Genomic DNA, 24,920 nt, shown 5'->3' with positions numbered 1-24,920 from the left:
ACAATCTGAATCTTAGGTAAACCGACACACTGTACCAAAATGGGTTTGCTATTTTCTAGAGAAGAGAGTGATATGTATTAATGATCAGGATTTGGACAGCTCAGTGACAGACTGAGACTCCAAACACATGTCAAGACACAACATTACAAAATGGCTTATTCCTAGATAATATCCTCTCATATGTTAAGTAGTATGTGGATACATATACTAATTATGTGTCTGTGTATAATTGATAAAATGATGGATTACAAACATGTTAGATTCTTTCGAGCAAAGCCTAAAGAACCTTTATTGGAATGCTTCCCGTAAAGAAGGTTGGTGAATTTGACTTGTAGTCTCTTTACAATGCGAGTGATCAAAATTAAGTGGTTTATTTGTTTGCATTTCACTCAGGTTCACATCTCACTATCAGACAGATACACAGTATAATACTTGTTCTTCCACTTTTCAAGTGATAATGGCATGGTGAGGCTTTGAAGTTTAAGCCCAAGTTCCATCAAGATGCCACCTGGAATCTCTTTCTTGTAGTCAGAGTTGTCCTCTGAAAAGATTTAGGCGGATGTTGTGAACCTGAAACACCAACCAAAAAGTAATTCTCATTAAAACACTAATAATTCCAGCTTTCAAAGGATTATTTTTTACTTTCTATGCACATGATTAAAAAAAATATGTTCATCTCCGACTGACTTACTTCACTCAGCATAATACCCTCCAGTTCCATCCACGTTGAAGCAAATGGTGGGTATTTGTCATTTCTAATAGCTGAGTAATATTCCATTGTATACATAAACCACATCTTCTTTATATATGTTCTCATTCATTTGGGGAATATAAATAATAGTGAAAGGGAATATAAGGGAAGGGAGAAGAAATGTGTGGGGAATATCAGAAAGGGAGACAGAACCTAAAGACTGCTAACTCTGGGAAACGAACTAGGGGTGATAGAAGGGGAGGAGGGCGGGGGGTGGGAGTGAATGGGTGACGGGCACTGGGTGTTATTCTGTATGTTAGTAAATTGAACACCAATAAAAAATAAATTAAAAATAAAAAAAAATATGTTCATGTTATTTTATGTAAACCAGGAAATATGCAAAAACTGCCATTTGGGGTCCTGAGAGGAAGGAAGGGGGCGCCCCCTCCACTAAGCCTGGGTGCTACCCTGTGTCCTCCCAGAGCTGATGGGTTTGCTCGAACCTTCTACCCAAAGGTGGATTCCCTAAGGCTCAGGAAGTTGGGTAGTGAGCTCTGACGACCCTACTACTTCATAGGAGCAGTCAGCTGCCTGAAGAGATCCTTCTTCCCACTATTGGGGATGCCCCCACAGCATTTCCTTTTTTTTTTCTGTCACAGAACAATTGTTAATAAATTAATAGCTCCTAATGCTTTCTGACCTGGAAGCAAAGGTCGAGAAACAGATTACATGCCTGCTTATCAGAGAAAAAGAAAATAAATGCTTAGAAATACAGGCATATCTCTCTTACGTACCCTCATTTACTCCTTAGAAATAAAAAAGGCTTCTGACCATCAATAATAATAGGCGCGAAGTTATCAATAAGAGAATATACTGACTTAGTATTGGGGGAAAATTAAATGTGGAGATTTAAAACAAATTCAGAGCCCAGTTCCCTCTCCGAACCTCTAATCCTGTGTGACCAACAAACTATTAGACAGCTCCACTTAGCTCGCTGCAGTCAACATCTCCAAAACCAAATTCATCACAATTCCATGAGCTCTCTCTTTCAGCACCACTGTCTCCTGGACATGACTCCCTTGGAATGAGTCTCTCTCATGTACCACATGATGCTCATCCTGCTTGGCATGGCTCACGCCTCCTCTGGGAAGCCTCTCTATCCGTTTAGCCATCTGCATATCCAGCTTGTGGTCCTGCTCACCTCTCTCCTGGTCCTTTCCGTCTTCCCCACTACACTGAGCGTTCCTTGAGGCACAGGCCAAAACTTCCTTGGTGTTTGAATGCCAGCCCTCAGCACAGAACTTGGCACAGAGGGAGCACTTGGTACATTGCTATTTATTAATAAACACACTTTATGCCTACTTTGCTCCTGACCATCTCCAAGTCAGAGCAATACCTGATAACTTAGCATGACTGCCTTTTAGAGAAAACAAAAAAACAAAAGAACTACTGTCACTCACAGTGAGAGCTAATGTTGCTAGGGGATATACAAAGAAAAGTAGCAGAAAGGCATAGTGGCTTAGGGCTATTTGCATAGGAGAAAAATTATAAAGGGCTAAAGAATCTTGGATATCACTGTGGTACAGAATTATAAAAGGGCTGATGTAAACAATGATAAAATTGCTGCGCTGTCCCACTGTTTCCAATTTACCAGATTTATTTTTAAATTATAGCATTTGCCTTAAGATAGCAAATTATCCTTTACATTTCAGATTATCTATAATACAAAGTATTCATAATTTTTAAACAAACAATATATTCCTGGAATCTAGTTAGGTCCTTTGCCTACATTTTTCCAATGATTGTTCTATCCATCCACCCAGCCTATTATAAAAGAAGAAACTGAGGCCCAGAAAGGTGGAGGCTCTAAGATAGCTCAGCGAGTACGATGGTAAGCAGGCATTTGGTTTCAGAGTGGCATGACTCATGACAATGCTATGTTGCCTCCTTAAACAAAAATGCTGGTAACAGTTTTGAAAACTAAAACATCGTTAGCCTAAATTCAAGTAGAAACTTTACCCTAAAAATAGCTACTAGGCTGAAAACAAGTATTTATCTGTAAAACTCTCCATTATAAAATACTTAGAATATTTGTATTAATTTCATGAAGCATTTTTATAATTAGATCTTCAAAGAGAACTAAGATTAAGGTTTCGTGGAAAACATGAAAACTGCATTGCACAGAGAGAGATACTGATTTCTCACAAGCCTCCTAAGACAGAATTTTTCTTTTTCTGTGAGGCCCCAATTAAATGAAGAGCATTTGGGCATTTTACCCTTTATGACTAACAGCAGGTAAGTGCTTATTTTTGCAGCTTTGCTCTTTGTAGAGACTTCGTGTCTGGCCATTGATGATAAACACTTGGGCTATTTCCTCCTATATGGTCAGAATAGTCCTATTAAGGTAGATAATCCTCAATTTCTCTTTCCAAAACTTGAAGCTTCACATATTATATTATTTTACTTATATGCGGGAAAAACTGACCTGTCAAGAAACTTTGACTTGTCCACGAGTGGCCAGCAAATTCCATCAATGTCAATGAACCTTTTCGAGGAGTATCTAGCTATTAGAAGAAAAATAAAATGAGAATTGAGTTTTATTGTTTCACATATTTCTAAAAATCACATTTATGATTAACAGACAACCTACCCGAAATGCATGGGTTGTGCTGGGTCTTGAAAACTGTTCTATGGTCAGAGATCTTTCTCGAAGAGGTGATCGTTCTAAACTGTCAGGTATCGCACTTAACACACGGTTCTGTGGATGCCTCCCTCTGTACTAAATAAAAGATAATATGTTCTGGTTTAAGGTAAATGCAATCCTTTAAAAATACAAAAGAAGATCTCTACATGCTCAATCATTCACTTGCTTATTTGAAACTTCTATTTAGATACTGTGAAGTACAAGGCCTATCAAGCATAAATATCAAAATATATTCTAATTACGTAATTTTATTATTTAACCTGGTAAAATGGTAGCATCCGAATAGATAAACATGGATTGAAAAACTTAACCACATAAAATTCTTAATATTAAATTATAATCACAATAGAATTTTTCATTTGTGAAGCATCGGAATATTTTTTATGTGATGTTTGCCTTCAACATGACTTTAAGCCACAACATGCTAAGGTTACACATCAATGCTTTGCAACTCCTGCCTCTCTGGGCATGGGTTCTATTGCTGTACTGAAGAAGGCAAAAGAATGCAAGAGAAAATGTTTTTGTCAGGTTTTCTCTCGAGGCCTTTATGCTCCCAAACCCAGAGTCCTTCTGTGTTCTCCGAAATAGGGAAATGTTACCCATATGGGAGGTAAGTGAGGGGTCATTGTAAGTCTAGGGGGACGTGTGGGTACGCACACTAGCAGCCTCAGACCTTCCCAGACCATTTGCCATGGTGTGGCTGAGTTGAACGTGGGTGAAGAAGATGCTCCCCTCCACGCTGCCCAGACGTGGTGCAGGTTAACCGTGAGAATGAGGCCTGATAAAAATGGCAGAGGTGTTTTCCTGAGGTCCTATTTATGCAGGCATAATTTACCATCTGTAATTTCATTTCATTCTTATAACAATTCTTTGAGGAAGGAATCAGTGTGACCCTTTAACAAGTGAGAAAATTAAGGCTCAGAGAGATTACTGTCTACCAAGTCATACAGAGTTTGCAGTCAGGGTTCAAACACAGATCTTCCTGTCTCCTGACCTGACAGGCATGGTATTTTCTTCTCTATACCAACCTATCAGATTTTCCTTGACACCTGGACTTTCTGACTTAATTCAAATCATGTTTGTATTTCACAACACAATGAGTTAACCTTCCTACCTCCTGTCACTTGTCACTGTCAGGAAGCAGATTATGGAGAGACATTTTGTTATTACTGTGTTCACAGGGAAGTGCCAAACTTATATTCTGTTTCGTTTGTTTTCCAATAGAAAATCTGAATAGTGCACTTAAGTAGAAGGAAATCTGTCTTACAGAAACAGGTCGAGATCCAGGAACTGCCATATTCTGCTCACAGGTCTCTGAGCCTATTGGGGGTAATCTGCTCCGCGAGGCCTGAGCTGATGAGGAGGACACACGGTCCCCGCCAGTTTGCCTGTAAACACAACAACATGTGACTGGGTACCCAGGTGCAGACAGAAGGGGATGGACCTCACCCGAAGCTCTTAATCTGAGCTACTAATCACAATTGCCTTCCAAAAGAAATGCTCATGGTGCATGAGTGGAATGTCCCCGAGATAAATGTAGGGAGGGGAATGAGCACCGGCTCCAGTCGCCTTCTCCTTGTTCAGCAGGGACTGTCAACCTGTATATACTGAGTGCTCAGCTGGGCCAACCATGGGCAGAATGTGCAAGTAACTGAGGATCTAGTGTCTCCCCCCTTGACAAGCTTACAAGTTCCTGAAAACAAGATGAAAACCCATGAAGTAATTAGAGAACAATATAATTACTGTATGTAATAAAAGGTCACAGTAAATGATTCTAAATATTTGTACTGTAGAAATTTAGGGAGTGGTGTGATCCATGAAGTATAACATTAATTACAAATGTGCAGGACCCAGATGAAGAGAACTATAAAACTTATATAAGGTCATTAAAAGGAGAGGCAAACAAGTCCTTTGATGGGAAGATGGAATATTGTGACAATGTCAGTTTTCCCTAGGTTTTTGATAGATTTAATGTGAGCAGGTTCAATGTGATACTTTTTGGTTTTGAATTTGACAACCAGATCATAAGGTTTGTCAGGAAAGGTGAGGAAATGTTAATAAAAGAAGAGTAATGATGGTAGACATTCCCTACCAGATACTGACACTGGAAAATTGTCCAGTTCATGCAAAAGGACAAAGATGGATATTTTACAATAAGACTCTAATTCATTTATTTGTTGGTAATAGTTATGAAAATTAAAATATGACCCTTTTGACCTATCAAGTTTTAAAATACATATACTACCCATAGTTAAGAGGCTGCAAGGAAAAAGTCTCACATCCTGCCAATGGAACTACAAATTGTAGTAGTCCCAAACCATTCTGGGAAGAGCTTTGGAAAAGTATTCCAAGAGTCTTAAAAACATCCATAACCTTTGACTTGGCTGCTTTACTTCTAGAATGACACCACCAGGACACAATTTAGACATCCTTATTAAGATTTACATAAAATGTCACTGTACACCTGAAACTAATATTGCATTGTATATTAATAAACTGGAATTTAAATTAAAAAAAGATTTGTATAAAACGATGTTTACTGTACCTTATAATAGTGAAAATATAGAAGGAATGAAAAGTTTCAGTAATGGGAAATACTTAATAAATTGTCACATACCCACATGTTACTTTTTCTAGTTGTTAAAATCATGCTTTCAAAAATATTTAAAAACATGGAAAATATGAATGACATTAAGTCAAAAAATCATATGAAAAGTGCCACAATAGTACGATAATATATTATTAGGAAAAAAAGAAAAGGGAAAGGAGAGAAAAGAAGAAACATAACCATGGACAAAATTGGTAGTAAACTGACCAAGTTATCATTTTTATATTTGTATGTGTTGGGCATACGGGTGATCTTTGATATCTACTCATATTTTTTGTATCCACAGAGAACTTGTCATACTTTTATAGTTAAAAAGATGTTATTTTAATAAAAGTGAAAGAGCACAAACAAAATCTGGAAGTAAGAACATTCACAGTTGGTGTATTTGTGGGTCAGAGAGACAATACGACTGCCCCCAGTCAAGGTGGGTGATGAGAAGTAGCAGGAAGATATAGGTATGCGGAATCAAAGATGGTGACATTGCTCCCAGCAGGCAAACACTGGTTGTTGGTGGGACATCCCCCCCCCCCAGAAAAAAAAACCCTTACTCTTTTTATGCATAAAACACAGATATAAAGAACAATACATAGACTATACAGTAGATTTGTGGCATTAAAATTCCATGGGTAGGGGAGGAATTACAAAAGGTAGTCTAAAATGGCAGGAATAGGGATCCTGGGTGGCTCAGAGGTTTGGCACCTGCCTTCGGCCCAGGGCGCTATCCTGGAGTCCCGGGATCGAGTCCCGTGTCAGGCTCCCGGCATGGAGCCTGCTTCTCTCTCTCAATCTCTCTCTCTCTCTCTCTCTCTTCCTCTCTCTATCATGAATAAATGAATAAATCTTTAAAAAAAACCCTATTTTAGAATGGCAGGAATAATACAAACAAACAAAAAAGTTGAAAAACATGGGCCTGCAGATAGAGGGGGCCAGAACATGAAGGGAATGTCCAGTTGGAGGCATCTGGCTTATTTCAAGAGAAAATAGAAAAGGCTTGGGAGGAAAGCCTGACAGTGGAGCCCAGGCAGGCTGGGGGGAAGAGGAGGAGAGGGCCTCAATGGGCTAGTGACCCTGGCAGGGGGCGAAGGGGTCCCAGATGGCCACGAAGGATGGAGGAGAGGGAGCACTCTTGAAAGAACTCCCAGAGCAGATAACCCCGGGTGACCCAAATAACCCAAATAACATCGGAAATATCAGTTCCAGATGGTGAAAGAAACAGAGACGCATCAAAAACCAAAGGTGCCATGGCACTATGTAATGCATCCCAAAAAATCCAGTTACTGGTTAGCTCTGGTGGCTAGCTCATGCCTCCCATCTCTGCAGTGGGGAGCCCAGGGCAGCCCCTTAATAACTGGCTTCCTGGCTGCAGGACGCCCGGGGCCCCTGTAGTTGCAGGACTCCCGGGGCCCCTGTAGTCCAGGGCTGGTCTCTGAAGCTGAACAGTACTGTGGGGAGTCCCAGCTCTGCCTCTCCCTCGGGAGATCATCTTTGGCCAAGTTATGCAACTTCTTTCAGCCTCTGTCTCCTCACCTTGGATCTGGGATACTGTGAGTACCAACTCGAAAGATCTGTGGCAGGTAATAAATATGATAATAAGTGCGACTCCTTTAGCTGGTGCTGGTAACAGAATGCAGTCAATAAACACTGGCTGTTATTAATGGAAGGATTGCCTGACACTTGAGTGAGAAAGCTGGATTGCTCCTTCGTAATTCTGCAACAAAGGACTGGACAGATTCCGAATCTAACACAGCAATGATTTGAAGTTGATCCTGAAGGTCAAAAGCTTTTGTGAAACTCCCCACATGGAGTGAAACGCAGCCTCGGAGTTAAATAAAAACTAATAGTTGGACTACTGCTGAAACTAGTATCACACTATATGTAAACGAACTAGAATTTAAATAAAAATTTGAGACAAACAAAAACTTGAAAGTTATGTATGTCCCTTTTATTTGTATAGGATTGTATGCACACTAATTTTTTGGACCTCATAATAAGAAAGAATTGCGTATGTAATTTGAAAGCATTAGTTAACTATTAGTTTTACAGATTAGGCCACTGAATACCCACCCAAGATGGCCTCACCATTATAGCTTCATTTTGCTGCACTGCTACAGGTACATTGCCTGATTTTTTTATTCCAGGATATAACCAACTATACTACTGGAACAAAATTCATGTTAAATATTCCAATGCATGGAGCGCCCAGTGGCTCAGTCGGTTAAGCATCTGCCTTTGGCTCAGGTCATAATCCCAGGGTCCTGGAATCAAGTTCCACATCAGGCTCCCTGCTCAAAGGGGAGTCTGCATCTCCCTCTCCCTTTGCCCCTCTTCTCTGCTCATGCTTTCTCTCTCTTTAATAAATAAAATCTTTAAAAAATTCAAATTCATGAAATACCTGAGAAGTAGCCACATAAAATTTGACAAATAAGAATCCGTAAGTCCTAACTGGCAAGCTTCTCTGTCCTCTGTGACATTTGGTTTACCGGGAGAGAGACAGGACTTACAGTTTTGTTCCCCGAAGAACCTCATCACTGTACACATTGGGGGTTTTCATTCTCTGTGAGTCTGAAGTAAGAGAAGGCAGCCTCGTGTGTGCAGGTGTTTTCTTTCCAGAAGTGTGTAGTACACGAGCATCTGAGATTCGTCCCAGGCGGTGTCGTGCCAAAGAGATAGCACCAGCCCCTGTACCCAATGATCTGTCCTCTTGCTCATTCCTGGGGGGTGGAGGTCAAGTTGATTACTCAGATGTAAGCATTAGGAGAACAAGGCACATATATGTGTCCACTACTAGGCATCATCTAGAACAGTGCCTGGCTCAATAAGATACTCCTAAGTATTGGTTGAATGAAAGACTATAATTTCCAAATCAATTTCAACTTCACTGAAGAATCAACCACGGGGAAACAAAGAAAAGATCTAAGGTTCTCACTGATGTAATCCTACCGAATAGCCCACAAGATTAAAATTTCACAGGTGTCTTCCCCTTATCTATCTACCCTAACAATGACCATTTTGTGGTTGATATTATAAGTGTGTGTTTTCATTCTCACGCGTGGCTGTCTCCTTCCCCGAATGGGCTCAGGCATACCTATCGCAAGGGGTTCAGCGGGATGCTCATTATCCCACATCCTCTTCAGTCTTCAGTGCTTGAGTGTATCCAGCATAGAGAAGAGGTGGGGTAATTATTTCTTTTTTTTTGGGGGGGGGGTAATTATTTCTTATACATACTGTGTTCTATCTGCAAAATAAGTAGGTCTCTGCTGCAGTGGTTTTGCCTGAATTGTCATCACACCACTCAAATCACTATAAAAATTGTTGGAGAAGCGATGAACCTGTGAAAAGTAGAAACAATAGAAATTAAGAGGCATCCAGTGCTATTGAGATTACTTGGTGCCTGTCAAGAATCAGCGGGCGATAAATGGTACACTCCAACTGGCTACTTTGACGAAAAAATTCAAAAGGGATCTTTTATAAAGATGTGGGAAAAGAAATTAACAGGAAATGGCTTAATTCCCCCCAGGCAATATAACCATGTAGCAGTAGGGACACAGTACCACATGCATGACTGCAATGGCGAGAAGTGAGGAAGAGGTTTCTGGAATCTGGACAGGGTAGCTGCTCGGAGAAATGCCACTGATCACTGTCACCTGGCAGAGAGGCTAGGAGTAAACAATGTCCTGTCATTCTCATCCTTTGCTCTGAGCTCCAAGAGCTTCAGGGCAAGGGAGCCCTCATACAGCCACCATGCACCAGCCTCCAGATAATACCAGGATGAAGAAGGCAGACAGGGAATCTGCAGAAGCAAAGGAAGGGACATGCCCCAGCTCCTAACTGCTTAGACCTCCTAGACCTGTTGCTTAGACCTCTTCTCCTACCCTATCCTTCACAGCTGGCCCCAGTTAGCAGCCCTGGGAGCAGCACAATAGCCTGGGTAAAAGCCCAACCAGATCTCAGATTTTGAAGGTTTACATTAGAATCCCAGTTCTGTTTCCTGGTAGGTGGTCCTGGAAAGATTACTTTGTTCCTGGAGTTTTAATTACCTAAAGTGAGGATAACGATAGATACTTTGTATGAGAATTAAATTAGATAGCACTGGTGGAAGCATGAAGTGAGGGTAAATAATCATGAATTCCCTATCTGGTCCCATGATATGACCAACTAGGATGGGAAACAATATTTAGATTCAATATTTAAAATCCTGTTTCTGAAGCTAGCATCGTATTCTAGTTGGAGAATAGATGTGGCAACTACAATCACATTTTCCCCAGGTTGAATATTTTTTAAAAGTGTTAGAGGAATAAATTAAGACCTGTTGTAATTACTGCTAGACCCGCTTTGACTATTTCAAAACAGGCTCTAATAATATCTCATCTTTACTTTCAACCTTGCTTTCCATTCATTTTAACATTGACTCAAATGAAAACAAATTAGCTATAAAAAATATTTCCAAAACCCATTAAAATCTACAAAAAGAAAACACTTGTAAAAACCCCTTTAAACTTAAAAATTTCCATATTTCTCAAGTTTACTTATACTGCCTAATACTTAAGAATTCTTTTTCCATGCTGCCATCAGCTGTCCATTTTTATGTGATTCATACCACATATTTGAATCTGCAAAGTGGGAAACACAATTGAACCTGCCAGAGCAGTTTTAAAAAAACAAAAAATACAATAAAGGGTAGCAGTTCCGAAAGTTTATTTTTTTTAAAGATTTTATTTATTTATTCATAAGAAACACAGAGAGATTGAGAGAAAGAGGCAGAGACACAGGCAGAGGGAGAAGCAGGCCCCATGCAGGGAGCCCGACGTGGGACTCGATCCCCGGTCTCCAGGATCAGGCCCTGGGATGAAGGCGGCGCTAAACCACTGAGCCACCTGGGCTGCCCCCAAAAGTTTATTTTGATTGGCAAAAGCAAAGAAGGCTTACTGTAAAGCCCTTATGTACAGAGTAAAACAATACTATTAGACATTCCTATTTTGTACTTCTGCCCCTGGACCCTACACACTATTCTGTGTTCTAATCTCTCAAAGAGCATCTGTTTATTTGCTCCTATGCTAGATGCATATTTTTGCCTCTGCCTTGAACATCTTCCCTTTTTCTTTCAGCCTTTCTAAATCTTACCTATCATTTCAGATTTAGTTTATGTGTCACTCTACTTTATGGAGGTATGCTACTTTCCCCCCGAACTGCAAGGCACTTATGAGCTAAAGGGCATCAGATTACAATATAGCCAGGCTAGGATATGGTATGATACAATATAGCCTACAGTTTGCATCTGGTTATAATGAAAGCTAACACTTATTGGGTGTCTACTCTATGCTACACATTGCACTAAATGTCTTAGCTCCTCTACTTTGCAGAGCTTCCTGACTCACAGATCCCACAGATAATGAGACGAAGTCTTTGAGGGACTGATTCAAGATCACAGAACTAATAAATTGTCACATCCGACCCCATACTTGTAGTCCCACAGCTCAAACTCTCATCTGCTCTACTACCACTGACTGCCTCATGTTGTGTGTGTGCACCTGTGTGCACGTGTATAGTATCGTTTGGCATGGCTTGACTCGCTCCAGCTAAGTTGCCTGTACCTCAAGACCAAGAATCTTGTCTTACCCCTTTTCTCTGCTCCCCCACACAAGACGAGCTGTGCAAACATAAAGTCCAAGCTCCCTAGCACTACTGAGGTCTCCCATGAACAAGATCAGTCTTTCTGGCCTCACCCTCCACCTGACCTTTAACTAAGGAAGCAATCTGAGAAAAATGTACTGAGTACCTAACATGTGCCAGGTTCTGCGTTAGGAGCTCTCACCTATTTATGTGATTTCATCCTCACAACAATACTTGGACATCATTCCCTAGATAAAGGAAACTCAACTTTTGAAAAGTTAAATGACTTGTCCAACATAATCCTCACAATGGTCCAGGACTCTCAATGCCCTGTTCTTGGTACAATTCCCCTGCTGGTCCCAGCATCCTCACCTCTGATCCCATCCCACCCACACACTATTCTCCAAACATGCCTCTGCTTGGCCTGAAATGACCCACACAGACTTCCTACCCATGCAAAACCATTCACTTCTTTGTGATTCGGCTCAATTTCACCTCCAACCTAAAAGATCAAGACTTGAGCTCCAGTCAGGATGAATCATTCTCTCCTTTATTCTCCTGAGGCCTCGTTTTGCACATGACTCACACAATGTATTGCATGTGATTTATACTATGCTTTTCCTTTTACTGGATCAAGGACCATGCTTTGCTCATCTACAGGTCTCCTCAAAACATCTACTACAGTACACTTCATGCAAACTCAATAAATGTTGAATGAACCCAACATATTCTCATTGACTTTTTTTTATTATTATTTTGGTGGGAAGACAGGAAAACCTCTGTAACTTTCAAGTTGGTTAGAAATGTTGAGGAAAAGCATTTTTTTTCTCTTTAAAAATATGGAAAAAATTCTACAGCTCAAAGCGGGTGGACAGTTTCAAATCTGAGTGTCCCTACTCTATTAAAGAATATGGTGGGCAGCCCGGGTGGCTCAGCGATTTAGCGCCACCTTCAGCCCAGGGTGTGATCCTGGAGACCCGGGATTGAGTCCCATGTCAGGCTCCCTGCATGGAGCCTGCTTCTCTCTCTGCCTGTGTCTCTGCCTCTCTTTCTCTCTGTGTGTCTCATGAATAAATAAATAAAATCTTTTTTTAAAAAAAAGAATATGGTTATGCTATTATACTCCTTGAAAAGATTATTTTTAAATTTTAGTCTAATTAACAAACAAAACCAAACACTAGATGGCACTCTGACAAATCCAGGCCAGAGATTAAAAAAATATTGAAGACTAGTAGAAAAACACCTACCTGAGGTGGATTAAGATGAGAAGCCAGGGATAGGCTGCGAGCTTCAGAGCTTCTGGATGGGGGAACACTTGGTGCATCAGTGTTAATACGAGAAATATGTAGAAGTGGAGATTTATTCTCAGCTACTTTCAGTTTTTCTTTCTGTTTCTTTCCTTCTGTGTCAACAATACCAAATCAAGATTATTAGGAAACATATTATTAAATACATGTACTTAAAATTCACTGTTCGGAGAGTACCTCTGTTTTTTAGTTACCATGAATCTGCTATGGCCACTGAATCCTGCTGTAGAGCAGAGACCCCACAGAGCAATTGACTGACGTGACATTTTCCACACACACACAGGCTTATCATTCCAGTAGTAGGTAGAAAAGCAGGGACTATACACTGGGGCAAGAAAAATTCTTGGTATTTTATAATATCCCAACTAATCCCTTTGGTGGAAAAAAGGATATATTTAAATTAACATGAGTAGTACCCTTTTGTACAAACTGATGCTATAACATTAGCCATTAATGTCCACCGCTGACATTTCTATCATCTGTTTCTTCAAGTAGTTTAGAGAACATTTTATAAATAATCAGTTTATTTTATTTATAAATAAATAAATAAAATCATTTATTTATAAAATAAACTGATTCTATAACATTAGCCATTAACGTCCACCGCTGACATTTCTATGATCTAAATTTCAAGTAGTTTAGAGAACCTTTTGTAAGGCTAAATGAAATGATTATTAAATTATCTATGTTTCTATTTTGCTTTACAAATAATGTCATAAACAATTAAAAAGCAATTTCCCATTATTAGAGAAGTTCTCCTATTATCAGAGATTTTTTTAAAGTAACTTTAAGCTTCTTTCTTGTGTATTTCTGTTATTGTTCCAAAGTGCATATATATTCTTAAAAAATAATAACATCCTTTTTGAAGGGATTAAAGATCATTCATGACTAAGGGGAGAAAACCTGCTTGCCTTCTCACCCAATCATATTCTAGGTGTGGCCAAGCTGGGTGAGGGCACATGGCTGAGCACCAAGGGTCTTTTTTTCTTTTCATTAGAGCCAACTACTACATATAAGTACCTGTGAGAGTCACTTCCCAATTTTTTCTAATCAGTTCTTCCAATATTTCTACCACATTTGTCCAGACGTGATCAAACACTTCTGCGGCCACTGCATCTTTGATACAGTCATGAGGAGATACGGGAGGGAGTCCGTGTTTATGCCACATCCTATGACGGTGAGCTGACTTTTGCTCAAGACATTCATCATCTCTAAGAAAAAAACCCATTGTGGTTACTAAAAGTACCAATGGTTAAAGTTAAAATAGTGTTATAAACCTATTCATCTCTACCTAGTATGCATGCACATGTACATTCTACATATGTAAACATAACATTCTTTTTTAAACAGCACGTTACTTTTTAATGTGCCAACTTTTATTATTCAATATTTGTAGCTTTTATCTAAAAACGAATTTAAGTCTCTGTATTTAGTGCAGAGTCTGGGCCTTCCCTTTTACCCTTCTGGGCAGCCTGGAGTCCTCAGGAAATGAAGGCCACTAGTAGCTCTGTCCGCTTTCACCAACATGCTGAACATAATTCTTGTTTACTAGCTGTGCTATATTCTCAAAAAAAAAAAAAAAGGGGGGGGTGGAGAGGAAGCCCTGATGCAGCATAGACATATCCTGCTAGGAATCTAAAATCTTTTGGGAGTGTAATACTCTCAAAAGAATGGAAAATTTGGGGGATAAGTAAAAAATACACAAAACAATAAATGAGCATATAATCCAAATAAATGTCAAGTAAATTAATACTATTACACCAAGTTAATGTCAAATAAATTCTATTTACTCTTCTTTTCTGTCAAAAGCAAAATATTCCTCAATCTTTCCATCCACGCCATAAACCTCTTCTTCCAGGGGTGAACATGCTGTTAGGTCTGCAACCCCTGTGCCATCAGAGCCTGGCCGGGCTGAGGCTGAGCATGCCTCTGGGAGTATTTGAGAGCCAGAGATGCACAACCTATAGGGAAAAGCAGATCCTCTGTGAGAGTTTGTAAAATATCAAGAATATAAAGCTTGTGTGATTTTGGCAAGTCTTTAAAATCCATAAAGTACAGAATCCCAAACAAAAAAATCATTGTTTATTACACTTGTTAAAATCATATCCTTAAAAGCAACATTTTTACACAGGCATCATTAAAAATTCTAAGGGTCTCTTAAGTTTAAGTTACTATGTGAGTTTGTATCCCCTCTGCTGTAATAAGATGATGTCATGGCATAGTCCCAAATATGTGTGACTGGCATAGAGGGATTTATCAAAATCTGTTGATGAACAAAAGAAAATATGATAGAGCTTTATTTCTTTTGCTATTGCATTGGAACTTAGGATCCATGACAAGAGGTCAGGTTTTGATTTTGTATCTAACCCACCTTTCAGAGTCTTTGAAACAGAATTTCAAGAGTTAACTCCCTCGTTACACACACTCTGCACCATTATCATCATCACCATCAATTTAGAATCAGAAACATCCTGGGAAAAAAATGCTCTGTACCTGCCAGTCCCTGAAATCTAAGCTTCCAAATCAGTGGAGCCAAGCCTCATGGCTACAGACATGAAAAAAGGAAAACTAAAATGAAATTCAAAATACTTTTAAAAATAACCTATAGGAACCTACTCTCTGCTGTTGTGGTTGTGTCCACAGGCATCTAAGAAGGGTTTGTGGAGTGCAGAACGAGGCTCGCTGCCCTGGAAATGTTGGAACCCTTCATCAGTTGGCACGATGAGCTGTCTTCCTAATACTCTGCAAGGTAAAAAAATAAAAATAAAAAGGAAGAATAAAAGGAACTCTAATATAATTTATTAGAAAAAGGAAAAATGCTTTGCAATGTTGAAAGTCAGATGAAATAATATTTTGAATGCACATATATGAAGTGATAAGGAACAGACAGCTAGGGTAATGCTGGGCACGTAGGAGCTCTCTATAAATGTTAACTAATATCTACATAATGAATAAAACTATATAAATATGTACACCTGGCTTATATTCCTTGCAGTGTTTTCTTTTTCCACCCTCCTTCCTTCACTATTATCTTAACTATGTAAGAGTGACAGGAGCTGCTCTGAGCTCCTGGCTTTTCACTAAGTGCCCTACACCTAGAAAAATAAGCACCCACAATTAATATTGGTTGGACGTACTATACTCTTCAAGTAAAAGGCTTATAAAGGACTGAGTAGAAAAATTGAAAGACTACTTAGTCAAGATTTTTTTTTTAAGTTACCTAGTTGAGGTAACCAGAAAATTCATCTGCATTTGTATAAGTGCTCTAATCTATTCTCCCCAAATATAATTAATATAAAGGAACTTCTGATAACAGAGATGGATTTTTTTTTTCTCTCCTAAGTGAGTTTGGCTGAATACTGAGAGAAGAAAAGCTTTCCTTCAGACCCAATGTATATTCTCCATCTTTGATATTAAAAAAATAAATGATCCTGGGGCGCCTGGATCAGTTAAGCATCCAACTCTTGATTTCTGCTCAGGTCTTGATCTCAGGGTCATGAGTTTAAGCCCTGCACTGGGCTTCTCACTGTGGGGTGGAGCCTAATAAAAAAAATCAATTAAAAAATAAAAATAAAAATGAAATAAAATAAAATAAATACCAGAGGGATTAAAAAAATAAGTGATCTTTCCTACATAAGGAATCTTGGTCAGTAAGATTCATCTTTCCAATCATTTGGCAAATAATTACTCTGTTCCTCCCTCCAGCACCATTTCAAAGGTATGCTAAAAAAGTAAAAAATAAATAAATAAAAACAAAGGATATGCTTTCTCACCAAAGACGTGTTCTGGATACATGTTTTGATGGGGCAATTGGTTTCAGTGAAAACATCAGTGGGTGGTTCCGAAACCCATTTCAGAGAATTACCATAAACAACTTCCCTACCTCAGATGGAGGGATCTTCTTGCCCACTCACTGCATTCGGCCACTAGATTCTGAGTCTGAGGGCTGACTTTCCCTTCAAATAACATTTCCTCCACCTCCCAGAATAACTGCTGTACTTTCTGTGCATTGGCTTTGTCAAACTCCTAAAACAAGAAATGCACATTTAGTTACAAGACTAAAAGTTGTAGAAATCCGGCCTTCATAATCCGTAACGCTTGCAAAATTTAAAATGCCCATTATATAGGAAGAAGTATGACATGATAACAAGAATGTGGACTTTGTGGTCAGACATACCAGTGGCCCAATTTCTACTCTTCTGATAAATTATATCCTAATGTGAGACTCAGCTTCTTTAATTGTTAAAGAGACCATTTCTACCACACGAGTTATGAGGCCTATTTGAGATTTTACAGAGATGTAAATATAGGTAAAGGTACACATATTGACAGACATAAATGGACTCATACACACTACACATATTTATATATCTATATGTATGTATGTACACATGTGTACATAGACACATGTCCCTCGTATGGTTGGGTGTCACACACCTAAGCACATCTGCAAAATATCAGCTAGTTTTTCTTCTGATGATGATACCATTGAAATGGAAAATTACTTTTATGTGAGGGCCATTTACCTTCTTTTAATGAAGAACCTTGACTATAATTTCTTTTAGGGGTGTGTGAACCTGAAATCTAATCCACAACTCAGAGCAACAAAGCACACATTCAGTGTGATATACCTGATTCAAGATGGTTCAAACTGGATTGAATATCATGGAATGATATTCAATATTTTTTTGCGTCTTCGCTTAAATTGATAATAAACTAGATTCCCAGACAGCAGGTGAGTTGAATGATCTCTTTTAAAATGCCAAGAGGGTAACAACTAATAATATTTGCCTCCCGGGAGGGGACTGGGCTTACTTTCAATTTTCTTTCTTTTGGCTTTTGCTGCTTTTTGTAAATATTACCCACCAAAAAAGTAAGTTAAAGTTTTTAAATGAAAAGCAATTGTAGGGCCTGAAGTTGTTTCAATTCTATAAATGGAAGTCGCAAGAATCTCTCTGGATAATTGCACAAAAATGTGTATAGAAAGGATCTCAGAATTTGGATGGCATGAAGCAATGGTCCTCAGCCTTCTTCCCATTTGCAGACGCATGGGGGTGAGGGGGAGGGCTGCTTGTCACAGATGAGCTGGTCCCACCTTGTTCAAAAAGGCCTGAGTGATTTGGAGCTGACTCTGTCCAGTGTTTCCCCGCGGCTGTGAGAAGCCCAGCTATTACACACACACCCCAGACCCGAAGAAGTGGACCTACAGGTGCCTTCCAAGTGGTGAACTGCTTTAAAAATGGCAAAGGAAATCAGAACATCAAAAAAAGAGCAGGAGTCAGAGCATCCAAGGTGATGTAGTGGAGGCTCTTGCGCAGCCACGTGGGCTTCACAAAAGGCTGGGACCCTATTCTCAGGGACAGTTGAGAGGGTAAAGGGGCAGGAGACTGTGGTTAGTAGAGCTCCCAACAAAAGCCTGAGCTGGACACTCACTCCCACAGCTAAGAATCCCACTCTTGAAGAGAACAAAAAAAAGGGTTAAAGTTAACAGCTTCTGCTAGGGTGAGAGGTGAAAGTAAAAGATCTGATTTAGAGTATTGGGGGGATATCACTTCATCTGGTGATTTTGTACAATTTTTACCTCTCCACGTTTTTTCTCGTATTTAAGTTCCTAATTGTCAAAGTCAGTCCCCAATTTCCTGTCACGGATATAATACAAGAGATCATGTACAACATACGGGGGGGAGGGGATAGGAGGTGGGGAAAGAGCAAAATTATCAACGGCTAAGACGCTGGGCTATGAGATTATGAGTGATTTTTATTTTCCCTTACATATTCTATATTTTTAAGTGTTCCCACGTGACGTGTAAATACGTTTCTATGGATGTATGTGTGTATGTGTAACAAATAGGTAGTGCTTTCAAAATTGGTAAAGAGAGTATTGAAAAGTAAGACAGGAAATTCTTCATTATAAATTGTAATCATGGAATTATACAAAAGATTCTGAGACATACATCATCTCTCCAAGAGTAAATCGAGCTCCTCTCCGTTGATAAGCCGGTAGTAGAACTCTGTGTCCCAGACCCAGGCCAAGAGCTGTGGGCACCTGCCGGCGTGGGGCTTCCACTGGATCGAAACGATGACCCAGATTCACTGCAGAGACCAATGCAAGCAACAGAAAGAACATTTCTTGGGAAGGGATTAAACTAGAAGTGGTTGTACTGCTCTGAGTTGATTTTAAAACTTATTTGAAAACATTTATGCAGTGTAACATTTCATTACACTAAAACTGAAAACTGCTTTTTTTTTTTTTTAACTCTTAGAAATGCATGACCAATCACTGATTCTGCTTCCTCTCTTCATTATGGGCATGTTTTTGATTTTGAGATCAGAACCATTTAACACGTTAATTCTTACCAGGTATATTTGTCAATGGCTTTCTGCACATTTCTTGTAAAATGTGTAGGCAAAGGATCTTTGCCTTTCGCAGCCAAACTTTGCCTTCCAGGTCCTTCTGACAGTCCTCTTCTGAAAAATAAAATAAACTATGAAAAATATCTCTAATGTAGTGATTTTATTCATTAAAACTTTTAAAACATCCTTTTGCATAAAGTTGTTCCTCTCCTCCATGTCCCCCTAAACACATGTGTACATGCACCCCCTACACACATACACATATACTCTGCATACACACACTCTGTGTATCCTCAAGAAACTGAGGCCTGGGAGCTTACCATTTTTATTTTTCTCAGAACAAGGTTGCCATTAACCTACATGCCACTTTATGCAAAATGGAAAAACACACACAACTTTTTTTGTGACTTAGCAGACTAATAAAATTTGCTCAAAACTTGGCAGACACAGCTCCACTCCCAGGCAAATGAAACATGAGCTGGATTTCAGATCCCACTTGTCCTTTGACCAGGTGCCCTTGTGATTACAAAAGCAACCAGTCTTCTGGGAAAAAATTGATAATTCCACATTAATTCTGAAATATATTAAATTCTCTCTAATCACTAAACACGTGAATGAATAGAAGAAATGACTGAAACACACAAACAATAATTCATTTTAGTTTGGCACCATTGTTTGGTTTGTAGCCTGATGTGTAGGCAGTTTACAAATAGGGATGCCTGGGTTGCTCAATGGTTGAGCGTCTGCCTTTGGCTCAGGTTGTGATCCCGGGGTCCTGGGATTGAGTCCTGCCTCAGGCTCCCTCCCCGCAGGGAGCCTGCTTTTCCCTCAGCATATGTCTCTGCCTCTCTGTGTCTCTTGTGAATAAATGGATAAAATACTACAAAAAAATAAAATAAAATATTAGAATTAATGGAAAACTAACACAGAAGAAATCTCTAAACTTTAAATAAGGTACTAAACCTGACTGGTGTATAAAAGCTAATGTTAATAGTGTTAATCATTAAAATGCCCTTCCAGTGAACCTCTTAAAACATTTACCTCCCTCTTAGTCATAGTAGCTTCCTAATATTTAACAGTAAACACCTCTTATTCTTTTACAGAAATCATATTTTCCCATACAAATAACTCAAATTTTGTATTAATTGAAGATATGGTAGTGATTTGGAGAAAAAGAAAGTCAACTTTCAATATTTCTAACAGGGATACCACAGTAACATTCATTTAAAAAAATTTGCTGCATTATCAATTAAAACAGTGCCTAATTTACACTTGTATTTCTAAATATAAATGGAGTTTTAGGGATCCCTGGGTCGCTCAGCGGTTTAGCGCCTGCCTTTGGCCCAGGGTGCGATCCTGGAGTCCTGGGATCCAGTCCCGCGTCGGGCTCCCTGCATGGAGCCTGCTTCTCCCTCTGCCTGTGTCTCTGCCTCTCTCTCTCTCTCTCTCTCTACCATAAATAAATAAATAAATAAATAAATAAATAAATAAATAAATATCTTTAAAAAAAGAATGTTTAAAAAAATTAAAAAATAAAAAACAATAAATAAATGGAGTTTTAAAAAATATTAATATAGGAATAAATTCTTCCCTGAGTTATGTACCAATAATACTTTATGAAAAATGGAATTTGAAAAAACAAGTTCATTACTACAGAGTTTAGCAAGAATCTTTCTTCCATACATATGTCTTATATGCGAGAATAACAGAATTATATAATTTTTTCCCTCTTACTGCTCGTTTATCTTAAATACCATCAAGCGGTTCTGAGCATAAAGGCACTAAGAGAAAAGAATACAGGACAAGCTTGTATGCTAACAAATTGCTTTACCTTTGGCCTTTTTCAGTTGCCTCAAAAAACTATCAATTATTCATCATTTTCATGTGACTCAATAACTCAAAATAAACATAAAAATAATTGATAAAAAAAGAGACAACAATTACATCAAATAGAGCTTCTTTGAGCATTAAGAGATACACACTAGCATATGAATTAACCTGCTTCTCACTGAGAGACAATTTTAAACTTCGGGGTGGTGAATTAAAATAAATTCCTTCATAATAATCTGCATAAGAATAACAAAGATTGGGACAGCTGGGTGGCTCAGTGGGGTAAGCATCTGCCTTTGACTCAGGTCAAGATCCCAGGGTCCTAGGATCAAGCCCACATCAGTGGGGAATCTGCTTTTCCCTCTCCCTCTGCCACTCCCTCTGCTTGTGATCTCTCACTCACTCTCAAATAAATAAATAGATAAAATCTTAAAAAAAAATAAATAAAGATAGATTAGAATCCTGCTCTGCCCTGACTGGCTGTGCGCTCCAAGCAAGTTGTTTCTTTTCCTGGACCCAATACACACATCTGTAAAAACAGTGACAATACTGTCAATGTTTTCCTACAGTTGTGAGACCCAGCTTAGATAAAAGCATGTAAAGTCCGCATAATCAGTGCTGGGTCCATCAGATTGCTCTTCCTCACTGCTATTAGTGTTACCACCTGCTACACTGAGCTGCTTCTTCGTACCTCCTGCAGCATTTTGTATTACATAGATCTCTTTCCGGCCCTCAGCCTTTTATTGAGATGATTTTTACACTATTTTTTTTTTTTTTTATCAGCAGCACCTAAAAGAATGCCTGTCACATAGAGATGCCTGTCAGTCTATGTTTGCTGAAAGAATTAATAATTAGTGAGCCAAACAAACAACATGTTTTTACTCTATAAATTCATGCTTACCACAAAAGATTACATTGTGACCAGACGCAAGCATACTCTTCCAATTCAAGACATTTCTGGAGATTTGCTTCTCCTTTATAAAGACAGAAAATTCCCAGCTCTTGGAGCAACTGCTATCTCCAAAAGTGACTTTTACAACTGGATGGCTGGATACAATGGTTCCTTGCTTTCCACTCCTCCTCTGTCTTTTAAGCAACCGGAAAACTAAATTCACTAATCAGACTCATGCCTGTTTGTTTTGTTTCTAATGAACAATAATCTCTTGCTCCAGGAAAATTCACCCTTTTTTGGGGGGAGGGGGGGAGGGAGTCTTTCCAACCTAAGAAAATGATTTGCAAAATGAAAGGACTAAGTTCTCTCTTCATATAACACCATATCCTTCGCAGATAGCATTACTACTCACTTCAAAGGGTAGCTGATGACAGAGCTTCAAAATGCAGGGATGCAGTGGGGGGAGTGCAGGGGGAGGAATTACTATTAAATGGATGCCATGTCCTCAACCACCACCTACTTCTATAGTATTTCTCCAACTTTTTTTTCTCCTCTGTTCTTCTCATCTCCTTGAAAAGTCTCTGTATTTCTGTGGAACTTCTTGAACTTCAGAGTTCATTTGACCACAGAACTCAGAACAACCCTAAAGAGAAACCTGAGCCTATTAATGCAATGACTACCCAAGGTCACCAAGAAAACAGGGATGCAGCTGCTCCCTGGGCCCAGGCCATCTGCCTGTCTCTCCAGGAATCCCAAATTATTGACATTGTTAACAACAGAGTCTATACAATTTTCCTTTTGTTTTTTCTTTTTATGCCTTGTTTTGAACCTTTGATTTCTTTCCCCTAACCAATCATTGTACTGTTATTTCATGCACAGCACTGAACATCTCTCATTCCCTGTAAACCATCAATTCCTATGCAAACTATGCAGCCTAAAAAAAGTGTACAGGATGTACAGGATGCATCCTATAAATAAAACATGAAAGTGGTGGAATGTCTATTAAGCTTTTATTATGTTACACATGGGCATATAAGCTTTACACTACTTCTTGTCTATGCCGCTTACATTTTAGAGATGTTAAAAAAAAAAAAAACTGCTAATGGGTGTACATTTAAGGCTGTTCATTTGGAAAGGTGACCTGCGTTTTGGAGCAGACTGAAGTGCACCCACTGAACTATATGGCATTAATTTGCCCATGCAACAAAGGGAAGGCTGAGTCCCAATCTCTATGAGCCGCTCATTTCCAGTGTCAAGATATGACTCTATTATCTATTTTTACTCTTTAAAACTTGCCTCTAAGCCCTGGTGGCTCAGTGGTTTAGCGCCACCTTCAGCCCGGGTGTGATCCTGGAGACCAGGATCGAGTCCCACGTCGGGATCCCTGCATGGAGCCTGCTTCTCCCTCTGCCTGTGTCTCTGCCCCTCTCTCTCCTTCTGTGTCTCTCATGAATAAATAAGTAAAACTTGCCTCTAGATAGCCCACAAACCTCTGTCCTTTTGCCTTGTAGAAATTCAACATTAGTGTGATCGAAGCGTTCGTAATTTTGCATTTCTGCTTTAAAGGCCTGCCTGAAACGAACACTGTATTCTGAATGGGTTAAAATGCGGGGTGGTTTCCTGGGTGGGCTGGCTCTCAGGAAGCCCCTCGTCCCCTGAAAGGGCGCCAGGACGCCTGGGTGGCTCAGGGGGTCAGGCTCAGGTCAAGATCATGATCCCAGGGTCCTGGGACCCAGCTCCACGGGGGGAGGGGGCGGGGGGGGGTCCCTACCCAGCGGGGAGTCTGCTTCTCCCTCTCCCTCTGCCAGCTGCATCACCTGCTTGTGCTGTCAAATAATAAATACATCTAACAACGAGTTCACAAGCAAAAGCAAAGCAGTGCCGCCCTGACCCAAGAGGAGCACATCCTAGAAGCGGCGGCAGCTCTCGGGGCTGATGGACAGTCTGTCGCCTCGGTGCACGGGAGCAGCTTCCCTGGGAAAGCCGGGCGATGTCCGCACCGCAGATCTCACGAACGGATGCGGGGAAGCCGAGCAGACGCCGTCCCGCTTCGCAGCCAGCGCAGGGGAAACACCCCACACGCGCCCCCAACCCGCGACCCGAGCGAAGCCCGCCCCTCGTCCCTGGGCGCCCGAGACTTACCCGATCACCATCAGTCCCGGGCCCGGGCTCGCATCCCCGGGGCCCGGCCGCGCGCCCCGAGGCCTGGGCGCCTCCGGCCGCCGACGCCCCGCGCGGGCCCCCTGCAGGCTGCGGGCGGCCGTGCGCCCCCGCGCCCCCGGGGCCTCGGGCCCCCGCCCGCCCAGCCCCGCGCCCCCGGAGCCTCGGGCCCCGCCCGCTAGCCCCGCGCCCGCAGCGCAGTGGCGCCCCGGAGGCCCGAGCCCGGAGCGGCGCTGGCGGGGGCGCTGCGGGCCGGGGGCGCGCGGCCCATGGGCGCGGCTGCTCGCGGGGCGCGCCCCCCCCCCCGCCGGCCGGGTCCTGCCGCGCACGCCCTGCCCTCCTCCTCCTCCTCCTCCTCCTCCGCCCCCGCCGAGGTCGGCCCGGGCCGGGCGGGGGGGGCTGGGGGGGGTCCCCGAGGGCTCCGCGTCCCAGCCGCCGCCTCCCGCGTTCCCGGGAACCTAACCTTGGGGAAAGCCTGCTGCCAGAGGCCCGATCTCATAACCCAGTGACCTGAGCTTTGGCCGCGAGCCACGGGGCCCCTGGGCGCCCGCCCTGCCGCCTCCCTGCGCCGCCCGCGCGCACCCGCTGCCCCTCACTCCTCCGCGGGCCTGTCTGGGCGGGACGGGCTGCCCCGACAGGTGTTTGCTCTCCTTAACTCCCCGAAGTGGACCTTTAATTAACAGGAGATAGACCGAGAACCACAGAACGACTTCACCTGTCCCCCTCCTCGCATCAGGGAATTCCTAATTGGGCAGGGGTGCGGG

The 24,920-nt window shown here is 41.0% G+C and overlaps 1 protein-coding gene across 1 annotated transcript; it reads right to left on the bottom strand.

Moving 5' to 3' along the window:
- Window positions 1-261: 261 nt before the first annotated feature.
- On the bottom strand, window positions 262-24,284 carry FAM149A (family with sequence similarity 149 member A). The gene is made up of 14 exons (XM_077848796.1): window positions 24,139-24,284; window positions 19,278-19,388; window positions 18,875-19,013; window positions 16,804-16,946; window positions 15,537-15,662; window positions 14,711-14,881; window positions 13,941-14,131; window positions 12,861-13,015; window positions 9,229-9,332; window positions 8,505-8,714; window positions 4,663-4,783; window positions 3,342-3,470; window positions 3,177-3,255; window positions 262-570 (listed from the first exon to the last, which is right to left on the bottom strand). The coding sequence occupies exons 1-14, from the start codon at window positions 24,147-24,149 to the stop codon at window positions 497-499; spliced, it is 1,764 nt and encodes a 587-aa protein (XP_077704922.1). The 5' UTR covers window positions 24,150-24,284; the 3' UTR covers window positions 262-496.
- Between the last annotated feature and the right edge of the window lie 636 nt (window positions 24,285-24,920).

Source organism: Canis aureus, chromosome 15 (genome assembly GCF_053574225.1).
Source record: "Canis aureus isolate CA01 chromosome 15, VMU_Caureus_v.1.0, whole genome shotgun sequence".
Taxonomy (NCBI): Eukaryota; Metazoa; Chordata; class Mammalia; order Carnivora; family Canidae; genus Canis; species Canis aureus.
This window is presented reverse-complemented; position numbering and strand designations above follow the sequence as displayed.

Bases quoted from the DNA above. Each gene is read 5' to 3' on its own strand.
- FAM149A (XM_077848796.1), bottom strand. The intron at 15,663-16,803 runs GTAGGGAAGTTG...TTTACCTTGCAG, and splicing joins AGAAGATCCCTCCATCTGAG to AGTATTAGGAAGACAGCTCA. The intron at 14,132-14,710 runs GTAAATAGAATT...TTTTTTTCTTAG, and splicing joins GCTTTTGACAGAAAAGAAGA to AGATGATGAATGTCTTGAGC.